Genomic DNA, 22840 nt, shown 5'->3' with positions numbered 1-22840 from the left:
ACAATATATGCCAGTTGAAATCCTCCCCGATTTTTTATTTCATCTTTGGGTCTTTATCAAGGTTGTTTGCTACAGGACAAATGTGAGTGTGATTCAGTTTTCTACCAGAAAACATCTGGTAGCTATGCACCTGGCAATAAGCAACATGCTGTGCATATGTACTATTGTCAATAGATTCTTTTTGAAAGACATATTATCTGTGTGGGTACATACTGAAGATGATCTGATACTGTTAGGCAGGTGGTTATGTTTATTTCATTTATGTCACAATGTCAATATGCAAGTAACCAATTGCAAGTGTATTGCTTTATAACACCCATTATTTCAGCAACACACCACACCATTTCCATCTCTTCCATTTGCCACACAAAAATTCAGATTGTTTTAAAAAAAATATTACAGTACTATAGAATTCTCACAGGTTTACACAATTCACTTCTACTCAATAAGTTCAGGGATCTTGAAAGACTAAATGACGATGTAGACACTAAATCATGACAGATGGTCAAACCGATACGAGATTCCTTAAGACACACCTGATTAGGGTTATATGCAGCTGGAACATTAATGACAACCACTCACTGCATTATGTCAAATTTGTGTAGAAGATACAAGGGGGATGAAATATTAAACAGCAGTATAAGGGTGGTGAAGCAATTGTTACAATGCAGTGCTCAGCTCATAATTGGCCCTAAGTATCCAAAGGTGTACAGCCTGCACAGCACCTGTACCAGTCTCCAGTTCACACACTTCCCTTCAAACTATATCTCTTTCCCTACTGTACCTCTCTGTTCTGTATTCATCCTATTTTGACACTGACATTTTGCATGCAGTCAGTGGAAACATACCATACATGGGAAGCTCCACCACAGTCCATAGCTAGTTTTCCAGTATACTGTGCCATACCCTGCTGTGTGTGTTAACACTATATCACTTTCAAAATGCTGCCACAGCCCATGCACAATCACAGTGCCTCATTTTGTTTCTTGGTTCTCCAAGCTGCCTTAAGAAATGAGCATAGATGTATTTATACTTACATGTTTCCCACAAAACTGAGCAAATTTACGAGTAGTGTAACGTGTTTTAACATAAAAATTTTACAGTTATCTTCATAGATCATCAGTTACTATTCCTTATGGGAATTTATTTACAAATTGTTTTTGTAATCTGAGGTGGGGGAAGTGTGAATATACGTAACTCAGCAAACAGGTTTTGGCTACAATATAGCTTTAAAACTGCACTGGAATGTGTGCTGCACAGAACTGGTTTTCTAGACAACAGTTCAAAAATATATTGTTCACTGCTTAAGACATTACACTGAACTGAAACTCTCATTCATATTCTCTCTGCATGAAGGAGGGCTTTTGCAAATGTCAGACATAACAATATGACAAAAATTACATGTACAGAATATGTTACATACTACAATAGTTGCATCTTACATCTATTTTATGCATTTATTACTTTGCAGATGATATGCTACTGTTTTATATCACAAGCAGTGTCTTAGGGTTAATTGAGTGAATATAAAAATTTTTCTATTCCAAAGGTTTTTATGTATTGTTGCAATCAATCACCTTATATGATCTTAAATAACTTGACAGACTGTTGACCCAAATAAAACCATTAATTTAGGATGCCTAACTGTTAGTTTTCATTAGGTTCTTTTCCTAAAATAGTTTAAATTTTGCTCAAATGTTGTGATCATGTACATTACTGCACCTGATAACTTTGTATGGTTGACTCATAAAAAACTAAAGTAATTTAAATACATATAAATAATACATTGTTACGTATTTGTAATGCACAAATACTTCATGACATGATTCTCTATGGCCTATCACAGGCATAATTCTTATTACTCATTTTTGTAACAGCAATTTTCTTTTTAAACTGACTCAGCTGCACAACCTCGTAATTCAATCCTATAGTTGTTTCATAGTTGTTACATAGTAAACTATTTTCAACATCTGGCTAGGAACTGTCTTTGTCAGCTGACTAAGGAGATAGACACCAGTACTGACTTTTGCACAAACAAAATTAATGTGGTGGCTTACCAAGCACAGATTGTCGTCAAGATACACACCCAGAAATTTTGCTGCTGCTCATTTCTGATGCCAAGACATTTCATACATTATTTACATTGATGTGTTTTAAAAGCCGGTAATTGAGATTTGAAGACATTCAGCTTGAGCCCTGATCACTGAAATGTTTTTTTAATTCTTTTACACTAATAGTAGCAAAATATTCTAGTTCCTTATACTCTACCACTGAATAAGACTGATGTGTCATCTGCATACCTGATAATATGGAAGTTAATAGAGATTCCAAGACTTACCAAGTGGGAAAGCGCCGGCAGACAGGCACAATGAACAAAACACACAAACACAGAATTACTAGCTTTCGCAAACGATGGTTGCTTCTTCAGGAAGGAGAGAGTAAGACGAAAGGAAGTGGGTTTTAAGGGAGAGGGTAAGGAGTCAAGGAGTCATTCCCATCCCGGGAGCAGAAAGACTTCCCTTTGGGGGAAAAAAAAGGACAGGTGTACACTCGCGCACACACACACACAAATCCATCCGCACATACACAGACACAAGCAGACATATTTAAAGGCAAAGAGTAAGGGCAGAGATGTCAGTCGAGGCGGAAGTACAGAGGCAAAGAGGTGGTTGAAAGACAGGTGAGGTATGAGCGGCGGCAACTTGAAATTAGCGGAGGTTGAGGCCTGGCGGATATCGAGAAGAGAGGATATACTGAAGGGCGAGTTCTCATCTCCGGAGTTCGGATAGGTTGGTGTTGGTGGGAAGTATCCAGATAACTTAGACAGTGTAACACTGTGCCAAGATGTGCTGGCCGTGCACCAAGGCATGTTTAGCCACAGGGTGATCCTCATTACCAACAAACACTGTCTGCCTGTGTCCATTCATGCGAATGGACAGTTCGTTGCTGGTCATTCCCACATAGAAAGCGTCACAGTGTAGGCAGGTCAGTTGGTAAATCACGTGGGTGATTTCACACGTGGCTCTCCCTTTGATCGTGTACACCTTCCGGGTTACAGGACTGGAGTAGGTGGTGGTGGGAGGGTGCATAGGACAGGTTTTACACCGGGGGCGGTTGCAAGGGTAGGAACCAGAGGGTAGGGAAGGTGGTTTGAGAATTTCATAGGGATGAACCAAGAGGTTACGAAGGTTAGGTGGACGGCGGAAAGACACTCTTGGTGGAGTGGGGAGGATTTCATGAAGGATGGATCTCATTTCAGGGCAGGATTTTAGGAAGTCGTATCCCTGCTGGAGAGCCACATTCAAGGTCTGATCCAGTCCCGGGAAGTATTCTGTCACAAGTGGGGCACTTTTGGGGTTCTGGGTTTGAGGGGATGAGGAAGTGGCTCTGGTTATCTGCTTCTGTACCAGGTCGGGAGGGTAGTTGCGGGATGCGAAAGCTGTTTTCAGGTTGTTGGTGTAATGGTCGAGGGATTCAGGACTGGAGCAGATTTGTTTGCCACGAAGGCCTAGGCTGTAGGGAAGGGACCGTTTGATATGGAATGGGTGGCAGCTGTCATAATGGAGGTACTGTTGCTTGTTGGTGGGTTTGATGTGGACGGATGTGTGAAGCTGGCCATTGGACAGATGGAGGTCAACGTCTAGGAAAGTGGCATGGGATTTGGAGTAGGACCAGGTGAATCTGATGGAACCAAAGGAGTTGAGGTTGGAGAGGAAATTCTGGAGTACTTGTTCACTGTGAGTCTAGATCATGAAGATGTCATCAAAAAATCTGTACCAAACTTTGGGTTGGCAGGCTTGGGTAACCAAGAAGGCTTCCTCTAAGCGACCCATAAATAGGTTGGCATACGAGGTGGCCATCCTGGTACCCATGGCTGTTCCCTTTAATTGTTGGTATGTCTGGCCTTCAAAAGTGAAGAAGTTTCGGGTCAGGATGAAGCTGGCTAAGGTGACGAGGAAAGAGGTTGTAGGTAGGGTGGCAGGTGATCAGCGTGAAAGGAAGTGCTCCATTGCAGCGTGGCCCTGGACGTGTGGGATATTCGTGTATAGGGAAGTGGCATCAATGGTTGCAAGAATGGTTTCCGGGAGTAACAGACTGGGTACGGATTCCAGGCGTTCGAGAAAGTGGTTGGTGTCTTTGATGAAGGATGGGAGACTGCATGTAATGGGTTGAAGGTGTTGATCTACGTAGGCAGAGATACGTTCTGTGGGGGCTTGGGAACCAGCTACAATGGGGCGGCCAGGATGTTTGGGTTTGTGAATTTTAGGAAGTAGGTAGAAGGTAGGAGTGCGAGGTGTCGGTGGGGTCAGGAGTTTGATGGAGTCACCTCGCACTCCTACCTTCTACCTACTTCCTAAAATTCACAAACCCAAACATCCTGGCCGCCCCATTGTAGCTGGTTCCCAAGCCCTCACAGAACGTATCTCTGCCTACGTAGACCAACACCTTCAACCCATTACATGCAGTCTCCCATCCTTCATCAAAGACACCAACCACTTTCTCGAACGCCTGGAATCCATACCCAGTCTGTTACTCCCGGAAACCATCCTTGTAACCATTGATGCCACTTCCCTATACACGAATATACCACACGTCCAGGGCCTCGCTGCAATGGAGCACTTCCTTTCACGCCGACCACCTGCCACCCTACCTAAAATCTCTTTCCTCGTCACCTTAGCCAGCTTCATCCTGACCCACAACTACTTCACTTTTGAAGGCCAGACATACCAACAATTAAAGGGAACAGCCATGGGTACCAGGATGGCCACCTCGTATGCCAACCTATTTATGGGTCGCTTAGAGGAAGCCTTCTTGGTTACCCAAGCGTGCCAACCCAAAAGTTTGGTACAGATTTATTGATGACATCTTCATGATCTGGACTCACAGTGAACAACAACTCCAGAATTTCCTCTCCAACCTCAACTCCTTTGGTTCCATCAGATTCACCTGGTCCTACTCCAAATACCATGCCACTTTCCTAGATGTTGACCATCTGTCCAATGGCCAGCTTCACACATCCGTCCACATCAAACCCACTAACAAGCAACAGTACCTCCATTATGACAGCTGCCACCCATTCCATATCAAACGGTCCCTTCCCTACAGCCTAGGCCTTCATGGCTAACGAATCTGCTCCAGTCCTGAATCCCTCGACCATTACACCAACAACCTGAAAACAGCTTTCACATCCCGCAACTACCCTCCCGACCTGGCACAGAAGCAGATAGCCAGAGCCACTTCCTCATCCCCTCAAACCCAGAACCTCTCACAGAAGAACCCCAAAAGTGCCCCACTTGTGACAGAATACTTTCTGGGACTGGATCAGACCTTGAATGTGGCTCTCCAGCAGGGATACGACTTCCTAAAATCCTGCCCTGAAATGAGATCCATCCTTCATGAAATCCTCCCCACTCCACCAAGAGTGTCTTTCCGCCGTCCACCTAACCTTCGTAACCTCTTGGTTCATCCCTATGAAATCCCCAAACCACCTTCCCTACCCTCTGGTTCCTACCCTTGCAACCGCCCCCGGTGTAAAACCTGTCCTATGCACCCTCCCACCACCACCTACTCCAGTCCTGTAACCCGGAAGGTGTACACGATCAAAGGGAGAGCCACGTGTGAAAGCACCCACGTGATTTACCAACTGACCTGCCTACACTGTGACGCTTTCTATGTGGGAATGACCAGCAACGAACTGTCCATTCGCATGAATGGACACAGGCAGACAGTGTTTGTTGGTAATGAGGATCACCCTGTGGCTAAACTTGCCTCGATGCACGGCCAGCACATCTTGGCACAGTGTTACACTGTCCGAGTTATCTGGATACTTCCCACCAACACCAACCTATCTGAACTCCGGAGATTGGATCTCGCCCTTCAGTATATCCTCTCTTCTCGATATCCGCCAGGCCTCAACCTCCTCTAATTTCAAGTTGCCGCCGCTCATACCTCACCTGTCTTTCAACAACCTCTTTGCCTCTGTACTTCCGCCTCGACTGACATCTCTGCCCTTACTCTTTGCCTTTAAATATGTCTGCTTGTGTGTGTGTGTGTGTGTGTGTGTGTGTGTGTGTGTGTGTGTGTGTGTGTGTGTGTGTGTGTGTGTGTGTGTGTGTGTACACCTGTCCTTTTTTCCCCCAAAGGGAAGTCTTTCCGCTCCCGGGATTGGAATGACTCCTTGAGTCCTTACCCTCTCCCTTAAAACCCACTTCCTCTCGTATTTCCCTCTCCTTCCTGAAGAAGCAACCATCGGTTGCGAAAGCTAGTAATTCTGTGTTTGTGTGTTTTGTTCATTGTGCCTGTTTGCCGGCGCTTTCCCGCTTGGTAAGTCTTGGAATCTTTGTTTTTAATATATTTTTCCCATGTGGAAGTTTCTTTCTATTTTATATATATATATAATGGACTGACAGTTTACAATTTTTTCATCTAATTTGTATGTCAGTTTAGTGCACTGCTTATGATTCAACAGCTATGAAGACATATCATGTGTATGGATGTATCTCATATACAATATGACTTCAGCTATTTTAGACATAACCTATTGTTTACCGTGTAAAATGCTTTTGAGAGGTCTAAAAATATACTTCTAGTCTGCTTCTTCTGGCCCCACAGGCACTACACTTCATGGAAGAACTGTCTAAATGTTTTGGCTGTGCTTTGCCCTTTTCTAAAAGCATGCTGATAATCTGTAAGACACCTGTGATTTCTGAGAAGGCACTACACTGGGACAGCACAATATTTTCAAATACCTACTAAAGTTGGGAATTAGTGATATTGGTCTACAGTTAGAGACATCTTCCTTACTTCCTTTTATACATTGCTTTCACAACACTCATTTTACAACAGTTGGATACATGTGTTCTCTAATATTGTAGTTAATCTCTTAGGTAAGAGTTTAAGCCCATCTTAGCAACTGCACTGAATATACCCACTCATCCGGATGAAAATTTTTCTTTAGCATGAATATTTTGGAGAAATGATCTAGTTTGGAGCCTGAAAATGCACATACCCTTTCCTGGGATGTCTGATAACGCAGGTGTAGAGCTGTTGGATCCCAATCAATGGCAAGGTGTGTACATCTGAAGTTGAATTCAGCTTCAGAGCATGGTATGCGACAGCCGCGGCAAAATCTGTACCACGGGCACAGAGCACACTGCATACCATCTCGCTGAACTGCTTTCAATACAAATGGGAATTCATAACCTAGGCTGTCGTCACTGAAAAAGAACATGTCATAACTAATATTCATTACACTGAAGCGACCTGAAATGTAGGTGTAATTTAGGTTTATGAACAGGAGCTGAGTATGTCATATGTTACACAAAAAAATGATCAAAAATGAAAGAACTATTTAATTGCACATGGTATCTTCAATGCAGTAAGATGTCTAACTCTCACATTTTTGATGGGCTGCTTCATTTACTTCCTTCCTTTCATGTTGCCTTGTTTCCAACAATTTAACCATGGTTAACACTTCAGGATCTCAGAATGCCAAGTGTCACTCTTTGCTTCCATTTCTCCCCTGCGAGTAATTTTGTGTGTGTGTGTGGGGGGGGGGGGGGGGGGGGGGGGGGGGGGGGGGGGCGGCGGCACGCGTATGCCCACAATTCCTGCATAATTAATTACTTGTGACTAGGGACTTTTCCTGTCAGGATCTTATATCTTAATTAGCAATTACTTGTGGCCAGGGATGGTTGGTTGGTTTAAAAGAGGAGGGAAGGGACCAAACTATGAGGTAATCAGTCTCTCATTCCTAATAAGACAATGCCACAAGTGTGAGAATAAGACAGACGAGACATATAACGCAAAATGGAAAGAAAGCAAACCTACAAGAATGAAGGAAAGACAATGAGCACTTAAAAAAACAGAGACACACTAGAAACAGAAGACAGTAAAACAAGAAGGAAGATTACAGTGGCTGGCCGACCACAAGAATAACAAGGAAAAGCCAGCCACTCTGCAACACATTAAAACCTCCACCCTAAAAACACTAAGGTGGAGGACACAGAGGGACAAAGGACATGTGCTAAAACTTACAATCAAACCATAAAACCCACCATCACAAATAAAACATAAAACTAAATCAGCCAATGAAGCGTTGTCAGATAAAATGAGCAGAAACAAATCTGGTAGCGCAAGATTTCTTTGCTTGGCAGTCAAGGTAGGACAGTGCACCAGTATATGGGCCACTGTCAACCGGGCACCGCACCAACACTCAGGCGGTCTTCATGGCGCAAGAGGTAACCATGGGTCATCAAGTGTGGCCAATGCGGAGCCGGCAGAGGACAACTGATTCCCTACAAGAGGCCTGCATGGAAGGCTTCCACACATTCGTAGTCTCCTTAATGATACGCAGTTTGCTGCGTGTACTGTTATCCCATTCCATCTCCCAAAGCCAAAAACACTGCGGCATAAGTCAGAGCATAGGTCAGGTTCAAGCCCATCTCCATAATCGGTTTCCGTGTAGCCTGTTTGGCCAGCCTGTCTGCAAGTTCATTGCCTGGGATGCTGACATGTCCTGGGGTCCACACAAACACCACTGAATAACAGGACCGGTCCAGGGCATAGATGGACTCCTGGATGAATGTTACCAAGGATGGCGACGGTAGCACTGGTTGATACGTTGTGTGCTGCTCAAGGAGTCAATACACAGAAGAAACGATTCTCCGGGACATGAACGGATATACTGAAGTCCACAAGATATGGCCACCAGCTCTGCAGTGAATACACGGCAGCCATCGGGCAAGGAATGCTGTTCAATATGGCATCTGTGGACAAAGGCAAAGCCAACACTACCATCAGCCATCGAGCCGTCAGTGTAAACCACTTCAGAGCCTCAGAACACTTCAAGAATCGAGAGGAAGTGACAGCGGTGAGCCACGGAGGGTTAACGGAGTGCTTAAGGCCACGCGAAAGGTCCAGTCAAAGCTTCACTCTACAGCTACACCATGGAGGTGTACATGAATGGACCTATAGGAGAGGTGTTGAAGGGAAGAACTCCAGTTCTGATAGAAGCAATGGCCACAAGAACCACAATCGTTAGCCCTGACCTGGGCCACCTATGTAGGAGGTGAAGTGCTGTGGTTGGTAAAAGAAGGTAGTAATTAGGATGTTCAGGAGAGCTATTGTAGGGAAGCAGCCTACTCACACCTTATAAAATTCACATCAGTCTTTCCATTGTGTGCCAGCCAGTCCGCTGTAACTAGCTCTGAAGTCATAAATGTTGCGCAATACTTTAAAAATCAAGTAAATAATTCAAAACCTTTCTAGCATGCCAGGAGTAATACTAAATCAATATGTGTTGAATATCAGTTCAATAACTTTAACCATTTTCGAAATTTGAACTTTTTCTGTAAAAATTATTGGCGCAACAGAAAATAGCTAGAAACTTAAAAATTTATATTTAGATTCCATTTGCATAATAATTTAGTAGAAACAATATTCTGGATCTCACAAATTAAAATTTTAATTGAAATTCATGATTTTCTGGTTTTTATCTTAAAAATTAAGGAAGCAAGATAGATTAAGTAGGCAAATAAATAAAGCTAGGATGTTTAAATTTAAGTAGAAGGGAGATCTGCTATAATCATAAAGATGTGAGAAGTTGCAACTGAATAACTATAAAAATATAGCAATAGTGTGTCTCCAAAGGGCAAGTTCAGAGCTCGTCTACTGCGTGTAGTGTAATTAAATTAATTATCTCACCCAAAATATTTGACTTAGCCACGTCAGACTTTTATTATGATTACTTACTTGTGTGCTGATTGCACAATTAAATTGAAAGCTTCATCGGTCATCAGCAAAGGAAGCAATAATTTATTTGATAACTTAAAGTGGTGCATTACTAGCCCAGCAGCTAGTCGGGAGAACAGATTTGATCAGGCGTTCCCTTAGCCGTCCGCACCGCGGCTTTGTGTGTAAGAACGCTGTGCAAGAGAAGGCAGGCCCCAGTTCTCTCCAGACGCTGATTAGCGCACAACCTGTGCCGGGAGTCGCGTCGCGTCAGTATCGTTGATATAAACAGCCTCGGATGCAGTAATAAGTTACTCGGGATACGCGTAACCATGAAATCTTTTTCGAGTGAAGTGTTAATTTAATTTGCGTATGTCGCATTTTCACGTGCCGCTGCAGAACAGACATTCTACCATTATTAGCGTGGCGTTTGATGAACATTATCATAAAATTTTGGTGAGCATTCACTTAAACATTTAATTTGAACAGTTATAAGAGCATCAGCGCATTAGACTATGAACTGCTCTGGTAGTTGGATTGTGTGGATTATTTTTGGTCTGTGACTTTCAGAATATAGTCAACATTTTAGAGAGAATGGTTTTTGATTATGAATCCCAGACAATCTCTTAATTCCTCAGAGCTATAAGCTGTAGCTATAAATGTATTTTTCAGATGAAGTGGGCACTAGAAATTCTAATTACAGGCTTCACGTTTTGCTAATCACTTTCTGGTTGCCAATATTGCAGTTAGAGAGCCAGTGTTGAGAATGGCAAACAACAGCATAAATACAAAACATTTATTCTATTATTCGTCCCGCTGCCCCACACTATGACTGTGTGCAACGTAACTGACGAGCAGTTGCACACATCTGATATTCAATGGAGGGACTCCAGCCTCCAACAATACACTTGTCACCAGACTCATCCTAAAAGCTCCTGCTACTAGTCGAACTCCGCAATGGTACAATGGGTTGAGCAAACGCAATTCTGAGGGCACTGTCGAACCATAAATCTCACTCCCATAGTCAAGGCGCGAGTGAAAAAGGGCTCTGTAGAGCCACAGCAGCGTGGAGCGATCTACACCCCAGTTGGTGTTGTTCAGGCAGTGGAGAGCATTGAGCTGCTGCCAACACTTCTACTTAAGCTGATGAAAATGAGGAATCCAAGTCAAACGAGCATCGAAAACCACACCTAAGAATCAATATTTCTCCACTACAATGAGTGGATCAGCATTAAGGTAATGTTCTGGTTACGAGTGAGTGGTACTACACCGACAGAAATGCGTGACACATGTCTTCATGGCAGAAAACTAGAAGCCATGGGCTAGAGCCCATGACTGCACCTTGTGGATGGCTCACTGTAGACGAAGCTCAGCAACACCAGTACTGGAGCAGCAGTACAAAATGCAGAAGTCGTCTGCATAAAGAGAAGGTGAGACGGAGGGCCCAACAGCTGCTGCTAGACCATTAGTGGCCACTAAAAATAGAGGGACACTCAATACAAAGCGCTGTGGGACTCCATTCTCCTGGATATGGCTGGAACTATGGGAGGCACCAACTTGGACATGGAAAGTACAGAGCGACAGGAAGTTTTGGGTAAAAATCAGGAGCGGGCCCCGGTGACTCCACTCTCACAATGTGGCAAGGATAAGATGTCACCAGGTAATGTCGTATGCTTTACGTAAGTCAAAAAGATGGCCATCAGGTGTTGCCATCTGGAAAAGCCTGTTCGGATGGCAGACTCAAGGGACACAAGATTATCAGTGGTAGAGTGACCCTGGTGGAAGCCGCCCTGACATGGAGCCAGTAAGCCACGTGACACCAGGACCCAACCCAACCGCCGAGAAACCATATGTTCCAACAGTTTACAAAGAATGTTGACAGCTATCCACATCAAGTAGGTTTTTACCGAGTTTGAGCATCGGAATGATGGTGCTCTCCCACCACGGCAACGGAAAGATGCCAGTGCACCAGATCCGGTTGAAGATGATGAGGATATGTCGCTTGTAGTCAGATGAGAGATGTTTACTAATCTGGCTGTTGATCCAATCAGGCCCAGGAGCTGTGTCGGAGCAATGTGCAAGGGCACTGAGGAGCTCCCATTCTGTAAATGGGGCTGTTATAGGATTCACTGTGGCATGTAGTGAATGAGAGGACTTTTCCCTCCAGACACCGTTTGAGACTGCAAAAGGCTGGGGGGTGATTCTCTGAAGCAGAGGCTCGAGCAAAGCTCTCAGCTAAGTGCTCGGCAATCGTGTTTGCGTTGGTAGATAACACGCCCATTATGTTAACACCTTTTGGGGTCTGTTACCCAAAAAGATGTTTGATCTTTGCCCAGACTTGGGAAGGTGATGTACGGCACCCAATGGTGGAGACGTATCTCTTCCAACACTCCTGCTTCCATTGTTTGATAAGTTGGCAAAAGCGGGCACAGAGCTGTTTAAAGGCTATGAGGGGCTTGAGGGAGGAGTGCTGCTTATGCAACTGTAGAGCTCGCCGATGCTCCTCAATTGCCTCAGCGACTTCCGGCGACCACCAAGGGACTGCCTTACGCTGGGGGCACCCTCAAGAGCGAAGGATTGCATTTTCTGCTGCAGAAATAATTGTTGTAGTCACCTGCTCAACCATCACATCGATGTTACCGTGTGGGGGAGATTCAATGGTGACAGCAGAGGTTAAAGTTTCCCGGTCTGCCTTGTTTAAAGCATCTGGGCATGCGTCTGTGGGCCTGATGATGGGGCAGTGACAGGAAGATGGGGAAGTGGGTCACTACAAAACAGGTCTTCATGTGCTCTCCGGTGGCTAGATGGGAGAAGTCCTAGGCTGCAAATTGATAAATCAATGACCGAGTAACTACCATGAGACACACTGAGATGTGTGGCAGCCCCAGTATTTAAGAGGCAGAGGTTGAACTGAGACAGCAAAGTTTCGACATCTCTGCCTCGGCCGGTAAGCATATTGCCACCGCACAAGGGGTTTTGGGCATTAAAATCTCCCAAAAGTAGGAAAGGCTTAGAGCTGATAAATCAGTGCAGCTAATACGTTCACGGGTACTGCCCCATCTGGAGGAAGATATACATTGCAGACAGTTGTTTCCTGCGTCAACCTTATTCTGACAGCCACAGCATCAAGAGGGGTTTGAAGGGGCACAGTGTCACAACAGGTGTCTGCATTGCTTGGAAACAGGTTTCCAGGAGAGCAATGCAGAAGGCAGATGTAAAGCTTAACAGTTGTCGTAGCTCAGCCAGGCAGTCAAAAAACCATCTCAATTTCATCGGAGGATGACGTCATCAGGAGTCTGGTAAGGTATGGAACATTCAATGAGGCAGTTTACACCTCAGTCACCTGCTGCCACTGACTTTTTGCCTGAGAAGTATATATCCGTTGTGTCCGAGGGTCTGGCAAAATCTAGGTCCTCAGTGGACACCAGAATCTCCACCCCCATCCTCAGACACAGAGCTTGTAGGTAGCAGAGGTGTGGGTGCCACCACAATTTCCTTGGTTTTAGGGGTTTTCTTTTTGGATTCCTCTCACTGCTCCTTGGGTTTCCCTGACTGGGAGGACTTCACTGGCGGGTGTCATATTTCCCACTAGCAGAATCTTGGGAAGGGAGTGACCCAAGGGACCCCTTACTAGCAAGAGAAGCCAAAAAAGACTTTTGCTTCTCCAGTACAGAAGTGGGGACTGATATCACTGATGGTTGGGGGGGGGGGGGGGGGGGAGGGGGGTTGCTCCCGAAGTAGGTGGTGCAGGAATAACAAGAAGGGAAAATCCCCCCCCACCCCATCGCCATCAAGGGGGCATGTGTAGCCTTTCAGCCCTGAGAGGTGACTGAGTTTGGTGGAGCTGATGGGGCTAGAACTGTTGTAGTGGTGGAGTAAGATGATGTCATACATACAGAATGTAGGCATTCATATTCTCTCTTAGCCTCAGTGTAGGTGAGTCGGTCCAGGATCTTGTACTCCATGATTTTCCTTTCTTTCTGCAGAATCCTGCAGTCTGGTGAGCAAGGCGAATGGTGCTCTCCACAGCTGACACAGATGAGAGGCAGGGAACATGGAGTATTGGAAAGTGATGGGCATCCACAATCTCGACATGTGACGCTGGAAGTACAGTGGGTAGACATACGGGCCGAACTTCCAGCACTTAACGCACCGCATCGGGTGAGGGATATAGCGATTTACACCACACCAGTAGACTATCACATTGACCTACTCTGACAATGTATTACCCCTCAAAAGTCCAAGATGAGGGCACCAATGTCAACATGATTATCCCTCGGAGCCGGTGGACACGCCGGATGAAATGTACACCTCACCACTCTAAACTGGCATGGAGCTCATCGACAGACTGCAAAAGAAGATCCCTTTGTAATACAATACCCTGGACCATATTTAAGCTCTTATGAGATATGATAGTTACAGACACATCCCCCAGCTTGTCACATTGAGTAACAACCATGACTGGGCAGACAATGCTGTTTTCATCAAGACTGACCCAGATCTCATTTTGGACAATCCCTCTACCTCTCCAAACTTGTCTTCTAAATGCTCAACAAAAACTAAGGCTTCACTGTTATGAAAGATTCCCCATCAGCTCTCAAACATACAAGGTACCAGGTCGAAAAAGATCCACTGCCATCCTTAGCTTGACATTCCTCCCATGATGTGGCCAGGGAGGGGAACATCTTGGGGTCGTACTTCTATACGCTGCATTGAGCTCATGAATGCTTAGAGACTGCCGGTGTTTCACCACCAGCAACAGATGATGGACTATGCTTCATTGCTTGTCATCCGCCCTCATGCCACCCACTCGGACCAGGGGCCCTCCCGATGGGCGACGCCTAGCCACAGCAAAGGCCACCTGGCAGGATGGCCATTTGTGGGAGTCCCGATGCTCCCAGGAGATGGGCATCTACCCCTTGGCATACATGGGGAGTTGACGGCATAGGAATCAGCAGAGTGATCCCTGTGTGGTCAGGGGGCTACAACCAACAGGGTACATGGTGGCCCCACCACAACGGACTGGCTACCGTACTTGATATCAGGTGCAAAGAAATCCATGGTCATCGCCGACAAAGAAAGCGACACTGCATAGTGCATAGTGGAAAACATACCCAGGAAGGTGTCCCGACCCAAGATATGGAGAATGAGCGGGAGTGAAACGCGACGACGAGAATGTGGGCTAAAGATCTCAATGCATGTTGGAGACGATGCATCATGTAAGGCGCCCTTCCCCAATTGGCTTGCTCTTCGGGAAAATTTTGAACAATGGAGGTCAAGCCCTACAGGGGACCATCACATAAAGGCTGAAATGTGCAAAACTCCTCTTACGACAAGCAGTAATACCTCGGGCCGATTCTTACCCCCCGGACCCACAAGGAGGTGTCGCCAGGGTCTTTTCCTGTCGGCATCTTATATCTTCATTACAGCACAGATAATTCTTAAGAGAAAAGTGTGAAATTTATGAGTTGAAGAAGGTGCTTAAAGGTAGTGAATAGCAGGACAGTAATTTGTTCTGGTAATCCACATGCCCATATTTAAAAACTTAATGCTGTTGAATTGTACATTGTGTCACTTACCGTATTTACTCGAATCTAAGCCACACTTTTTTTCTGGTTTTTGTAATCCAAAAAACCGCGTGTGGCTTAGAATTGAATGCAAAGTATGCAGAAGTTCTGAAAAATGTTGGTAGTTGCCGCCACAACTAACTTCTGCCGTCTAGTATATGTAGCTTGTAGCACTACACAGGCATGCTTTGCAGGCACAAAGATAAATACTGGCGCAAAAACCTATCAGTCAGTAAATAAATTAAAAGGAAAGGTAGAAGAAGGTAAACATTATGCCGCGTATTCTTTCATGTTTGCTGCTATCTCATTTAAATCCTGTCTGCGTAATAAACTACGAAACTAGAGTGAGACAACAGCAAACGTGGAAGAATATACATATTATGTCATGTTTATATTCGTATTATTCTTATGCTGAATAGTCATAAATGAAGCAAGAATCTAAGATGACTGACATCTGTGCAGAATGTAATGTACTAAAGAGGCGTCTGCAAAGATTTTCAAGCGGAGAAAAATCTTCGCTAAAGTCTTGTTCGGAACAAATTCTATCATACGCCATCTATTATTTGGTTCTTGTTGATCATTATCAAAGAAAGCAGCAGTGTAAGTAACAACAAATAGCAATCTCTTGCCGTTGTTTCAGTTAGAGACAATGCCTCCCTTTTATTTTATTGTAAGTGGCGGTAGCGCACACATAAGCAAGCCATGCCACGAGCGGCGACAGGCCGTAAACACACACTATCAGAATGTGACAAACAATGCACGACACAGTACAGTAATGCAGTTTCAGCTTAAAATGACGCAAACACCTATAACAAAGAGAAACTTATCAGGTCAAAGCAAAATAAGCAATCGGTTCAAACCAGACGAAGCACGTGAAAAAGGAAGGGTACCTGTATAAATATAGACGGTGCACCTGACGTATAGTAATGGCTACCTGGTAAAGCTTAAATGCTAAGCTTACGACTCAAACCAAACTACTGTAGCTGTATCATCATTCATTCAACCTAAATTGTGTCTCGTATTACAATGGACCAACTTTGTTTCCATTTGGAGTTACGGCCTAAAACTTCTCTCTCCCATCGAATTTCGAGTCTCAAATTTCACGTGCGGCTTAGATTCGGGAAATTTTTTTCCCTTTATTTCATTCTCATTTTTCAGGTGCGGCTTAGATTCGAGAGCGGCTTAGATTCGAGTAAATATGGTAGTTATACAGTCACATGTAATAATCAATATGTGGATTGGCAGCCCACATTTCTTTAGAAAGTTTGGGGTGGGGGTAAGGAAGTGGTGATTGGGGGTGGGGGAGGGGGGTTGAACTATTAGTAAGTGTAACATGGTGTGTGTCGTTCACATTAACGAACTGTTCCTATCTGCATTCTAACCTTTTGTTTTGTGCTGATTGCTTTGCTTCAATATATTGTCCTGACAGAAATGTGTAGTCACAGTGTTTCGATCGGTCTGCTTTTTGTTGTCAAGTTCACATATATTGCCAGCACTGAAAGTTATTTTTAAATTATTTGGTAACAGTATATAATCTACAAAACTACATACTTTGGAAGTACTAGGTTTCCCAACAACTGTTGCATACAACTATTTTGAGGTTAAACTTCATATCCTGATTATATTTACAATAATGAAAAGAATGGATTGTAACTCACCATAAAGATGACACACTGAGTTGCACACAGACCCAACAAAAAAACTGATATACACTTAGCTTTTGGCTAAAGCCTTCATCCGGAAAGAAAGGAAAATAACACACGCATTCACACAAGAAGGCAAACGTCAGGCACACACAACTTATCTCCCAGTGCTTCAGCCATTCCCGTTAGCAGTCCAGCTAAAGCGGCTGGAGACGACAGGCGTGCGCGCCTTTGTGTGTGTGTGTGTGTGTGTGTGTGTGTGTGTGTGTGTGTGTGTGTGTTGCAGAGGGGGGGGGGGGGGGGGGGTACCTTCCTTTTTTCACTGAAAGCCAAGTACTGTGTGCAACTGTTTTGTTGTGCCTGGCTGCACCTCAATGTGTCATTTTTACAGTATGTAGCAATATATCTCTTTAATAATTTTTGCTATTCCAACCTGGACTTTCCACTGTTTAAGTTGCCTCATTGTATTTGCTTATTCTGCAGCAAATTACATAAGGATGACATCCAGAATGCTTTGCTACAACAGTATGGATGTGTATGTTAACTAAATTATGTGGGTTGTTGGGAACATCTACACAGTTGCGAACTTTTTAAATTACTTCTTTCACAACTAGAGAAATGAGTAACTTACTGAGAGCACAGCCCAGGAGCAAAAGAAGTAACTAGGTTTTTCAAATTTGGTTCTATTCCTTCTTTCGACATTCTGTTCTACGAACAAAATGTGTACATAAATGTGAAACAACAGTGTCTAAGCCAAATTTTCATACTCTGAGCTGAACTATGTGCTCTGGGGGAGATGATTAATGTTACACAGCGCTCTGGGGGAGATGATTAATGTTACACAAATTTCTTCCTGAATAAATTTTGCTTTTTCTTTCTTTTCCTCCCTTATTTCTTCTTTCATGACATTCACCGCAAGTTTCAGTATTTCTATACTATACCTTGTAACACTGGTACCTTGGCACCAGAAGGCAGGAAAATGACAGTCATTTAAATAATCATTTCTTCCTATCTATTCAATCCAGTGCATAATGTGGGTTTTTTACTATTAGTCAGACCTCAAGCAGGGTGTATATTCTGTTTGTATTACACCGAAAACAATAAACATGTTCATCTTAATAAAAGACTGCTCACTAACCATTCATAGAAAGAAAGAAAGAAAGAAAAGATAAATAGATGGCCGAATTACGGGGTTTTAAGGGACCAAAACACTATGATCTTCAGTCCCTCCACACCGAGTGCAGGAGAAAAATATTTTCATTTAAAAAATCTGTGTAAGCAGCCATATCAGGTGTTAACAATAGGTTATTAAAGAGAGTCAGAAAACTAACCGAACAGGCCATGAAGGCCCAACAGTACTGACCAGCCACCAAGCCTTACTCAGCCCACAGGCGTCACTGGATACGGATATGGAGAATCACAGGGTCAGCACACCACACTCCCAGCTGTATGTCAGTTTACGAGACAGGAGCCACTACTTCTCTATCAAGTAGCTCTTCAGTTTGCCTCACAAGAATCGAATGGACCCTGCTTACCAACAGCACTCGGCACACCAAATGGTCACCCATTCAAATGTTAGCTCGTCCCGGCAGCGCTTAACTTCAGCGATCTGATGAGAACCAGTGTTATCATTGAGGCAAAGCCATCAGGAGACAAAAGATAATAAGGTAAGGTGAGAGCAAATGTCTGCAAAGCCATAGTAAGGTGCATGACAGAGGGCACCGTGCAACACTACTTGTCATTTCCTTTACTGTCCCACACATCTGTCTATGTCTCTGTTTGAGATCTAATTTCTCGTATCTTACATTTGTGGTCCATACACAAAATGTAGGTTGGCTGCAGTTAGCTTCAGATTGAGGGTTCTCAAAATTTTCTCAATAGTATTCCTCAAGAAGACAGTCGTCTTCCCTTCAGGGATTCCCATTTGAGTTCCTGAAGCACCTATGTAACCTTGCATGTTGTTCGAACTTACCAGTAACAATTCTAGCAGCCCATCTCTGAACTGCTTCAACGTCTTCTGTTAATGTAACCTGGTGCAGATCCCGAACACTTGAGAAGTACTCAAGAACAGGTTGCACTGACATCCTATATGTGGTGTCCTTTTACAAATGAACCACAGTCTCCCAAAATTCTCCCAATAAACTGAAGCCTACCATCTGCCTTCTCTACCACAAACCTCACATGCTCATTCTGCTTCATTTCACTCTGCAGCTTTACAGCCAGATTTTTAAACAATGTGACTGTGTCATGCAGGACACTACTAATACTGTATTCGAAAGTTGCGGTTCTCCCCTCTCCCTCCACAACTCATTTACATCAGCTCACATTTTTCTGCATTTAGAGCTAACTGCCATTCATCACACCAGCTAGAAATTTCGTCTAAGTCATCTTGTGACCTCCTGCAGTAAATCACTCAACAATGACACCTTCCTGGACACCAAAGCATCATCAGAAAACAACCACAGTTTGCTGCCCACCCTGTCTGCCAGATCATTTATGTATTTAGAGAACAATAGTGGTCCTGTCACACTTTCCTGGGGCACTTATTACGACACACTTATCTATGATGAACACTCACTGTTGAGGACATTGTAATGGGTTCTGTAACTTGAGATGTCTTCGAGCCACCCACACATCTGGGAACCTATCCCATATGTTTGTGTCTTCATGAACAGACTGCAGTAGGGCACTGCGTCAAAAGCTTTTTGGAAATCTAGAAAGACGGAATCTATCTGTTGCCTTTCATCCATAGTTTGCAGTGCATCATGTGAGGAAAGATCAAGTCGAGTTTTGCGCAATGGTAAGACTGTGGCAATTCATGAACAGAAACTTTTCAACCACCCACAGAAAGCAACATGCCAACAGCTGTCAAGTCAGCTGCATAACAGGAGCAGCACTAAGATAATCTAAAAAAGAAATTACAATTCTGGCAACATTACAGTGAAAGTAATGCGACATATCATTTGGGTGGAGTGATTCATTACACAACATTTACCGCACCAGCAAATGATGACCACCACTGTGAAAGCTTTATTCAACTACCAAGTTAATATAGTAGTATGTTTGGTCATTTGCACCCTTTCTGTGCATGTAATATGAATCTCCAAGCACAAAGCATGTTTGCAAGCTGAGGTGACACTAGATATTTTACTACGCTTTGGGGAGCCTGCTGTTTGCGCAGTTTATTCTGTGTAATGTCACACTCTGCCTCAGACATACAGCGCGCTCCATGTAACAAAGACATTAATGAAAATAGTGATGATGCCACCGATATCTGGAGTGTCTTAAAAGGCATTCCTTAGCTGCTATTCGGGAGAGAACTGACATCAATAACACCAAATGAAATGATATTGATACATACCACTTGTCAGAAAGTAATGTACAATGTGTTTGGCTATTGTAGCAATTTGGTCAACATACTGATATTAGCAAAGAAGGCCTCTAAATGTATGAATGCACTGTCTCACAGTGATATGAATAAAAAAATCTTCTTGGGCTTTCAGAATGTCAGATGGTTGAAATCCCACGAGCTTTCGACCACACTCTCCTTGGCTATCGTCTAGTGGTAAATGACTTCTGTGTCACCATAACCTTGACATTATATACCTGTGTTGGCTGGTGGCCAGGCTGTGCTGAGCGGCAAACTGCCAACCTTATTGATTGTGTTTTCACATATTTTTATTTCCGTAGCTGCATTTATAATGCTATCCCAAAATCCCTTTGTCTTCATAATGACATATGTTTCACTGAACAGAATTCTGTGTTTATTTTCTAAATCAGTTTCTGCCACAGCTGATTTGTCAAGATAGCATACGTGTAACAACCTCTCGTGTTCCATCCAACATAGCTCCACAGTGTATACTGATGCAGTGGCAGCTGCACAAACATGTTACACTGTACATTCCAGGCGTTCTAAGTGCTAAATTGTCCTTCACATGCCTTTTAAACTGCCTGAACACAGATGAAATGTCTCTTCAGGAGATGACGAAACTTTCCCGCACTGCGGCACAGAAAGGCAGACATGTATGTTTCTTGCTCTCTCCTTCAATAGGGTTTTTTCTTGCTATCTTACCATAGAAAGCCCACGATAACTGGCGGTATTTGTAGCCATTTTTCCGAAAGGCTTTTCGGAGGTGGCTTAGTTCTAGTGTCAGATTTTCAGCATCCAAGACAACTTCAGCAAGAAGGATAAGGGCATTCAGAATGACATGTTTTTGGGCAGGGCGGTTGTGGCTGAAATTGTGGGAACATCAACCCGTTTATATAGGTTTCTGTAGACACTGTGGCTGAGGTGGCCACTGGTTTTCCAATGAAAGAAGACGTCACATAAGGGCAATGCACCATCTATCCCTAGCTCTGTCGCATGCGGTTGTAAATGTCTTTCAGGTGTTCTAAGAATTCTCCCAGTTTTTCATGTCCACAGAGGCAGATTACGGAAGTGATGTCGATGTAATGATAAAAGCAGCATGGCTTAGCTGGAACTGTGTTCAGAGCAATATCTCCACATTTCTCCATAAAATAGGTTGACTACAGATAGTGTTAGTGCTTAAACAATTCCACAATTATACTATCATTTTTTGAAATATTATGATTTGTGACAAACCTTTTCAATCTTCCAGCAAAGAAGAAGTTGCAGAAGGAGATAAAGTCTACACCAATGAACTGGTTCACAGTTATTATGATTTTGCAATTCAAACAAAGCAAGTCAGTATTACTAACTAATGGTGAATGGAAATTTATTCAAGAGCATAGTACACCACATAACACATGAAACAGCTCACTAAATAGTTATGCCAGTGCCTGAACCAGCTGCTGGAATCAAATTGGGATAAAGATGTGGCAGGAGGCTACCCTCCACCGCTGTCCAGCAGCCAGTAGGACCATAAAAATTTAGGTAAAAGTATACAATACACCCTGAAGCATAAAATTTACAATCTGATTTGCCACCTTACATTATCAACTAATATTTCAGTAATGACTTGGCCAGCAGCGAAGAGGCTCTCCCACGTAATACAAGAGACTGTCACGGGAGCATTGCAACTGCAATGGGGTGCCATAGTTTACTTGTCTTCAACTTCCTATATAAAAAGTAATTGATTGAGAAGGATTAATTGTCCCTGTGAAAGATCAGGAATTAACACACACATATCCCCCCCCCCCCCTCTCTCTCTCTCTCTCTCTCTCTCTCTCTCACACACACACACTCTCATACCTCCCACCCCTCCCTCTATCTGTCCAAAAGGTCAGTTTTTATCTCAATTCTTAGCTAATGAGAGAAACATATTGGAGTTATATCCTTCTGTATCAAATTAAGTTGGCCACACTGATGTGACTGCTGGGCCAGTACGGCCACCGCCATAGTGTAGCTCGATTCTCTTCATCAGAAGTAGTCCACCATGGTAGCATCCACTCATCTGAGGGCTCTCATGACTGCAGTTCCGCCAAAGCGATAACTACTCAATGTGACGGATGTTGCCCAACTAAAATTGTATTGAGCCCAATCAATCATTGGCCGATTGATACAGTGACTGGTTTTCATGGTTATATTGAAAAATAAAACACTCACAGTTGCAAAGTTATTTTATTTAAAAATAACATGTTCCACCATGGTTACAACGACTAAAGAGAACTGTGAGAACCTTTGAACTGTTGTAGCAACAAGTACACCACGGTGCCCAGCCGTTCATACACTGCATTGGCCTGGATGCCAAACAGTAGGTGGTCTAACTGGCTGGCAGCAGCATTAGAATTACAAAACAGCAGATAATTGCATGTAGCCACACCAATAAAATAAAAGCACAACAGATGGCCCTAGCATCTTAATTTATGGGGAAGGCTCATATGGAACTGATTCAGCTATACTTCATACGAAGGATTAAGTTAGATTAAATTAAAATT

The 22840-nt window shown here is 43.6% G+C and overlaps 1 protein-coding gene across 1 annotated transcript in view; it reads right to left on the bottom strand.

Annotated features, from left to right (window-relative positions):
• LOC126284103 (ubiquitin carboxyl-terminal hydrolase 32) overlaps positions 1–22840 on the bottom strand; it is a 203137-nt gene that overhangs the window by 31764 nt on the left and 148533 nt on the right. The window contains exon 25 of the mRNA XM_049982761.1: positions 7010–7217. Coding sequence (XP_049838718.1) covers positions 7010–7217 — 208 coding nt within the window. The remainder of the gene's footprint in view (positions 1–7009; positions 7218–22840) is intronic.

The sequence above is a fragment of the Schistocerca gregaria genome, chromosome 8 (assembly GCF_023897955.1).
Source record: "Schistocerca gregaria isolate iqSchGreg1 chromosome 8, iqSchGreg1.2, whole genome shotgun sequence".
Taxonomy (NCBI): domain Eukaryota; kingdom Metazoa; phylum Arthropoda; class Insecta; order Orthoptera; family Acrididae; genus Schistocerca; species Schistocerca gregaria.
Note: the sequence above shows the minus strand (reverse complement) of the source record. Positions and strands in the feature narration are given on the sequence as shown.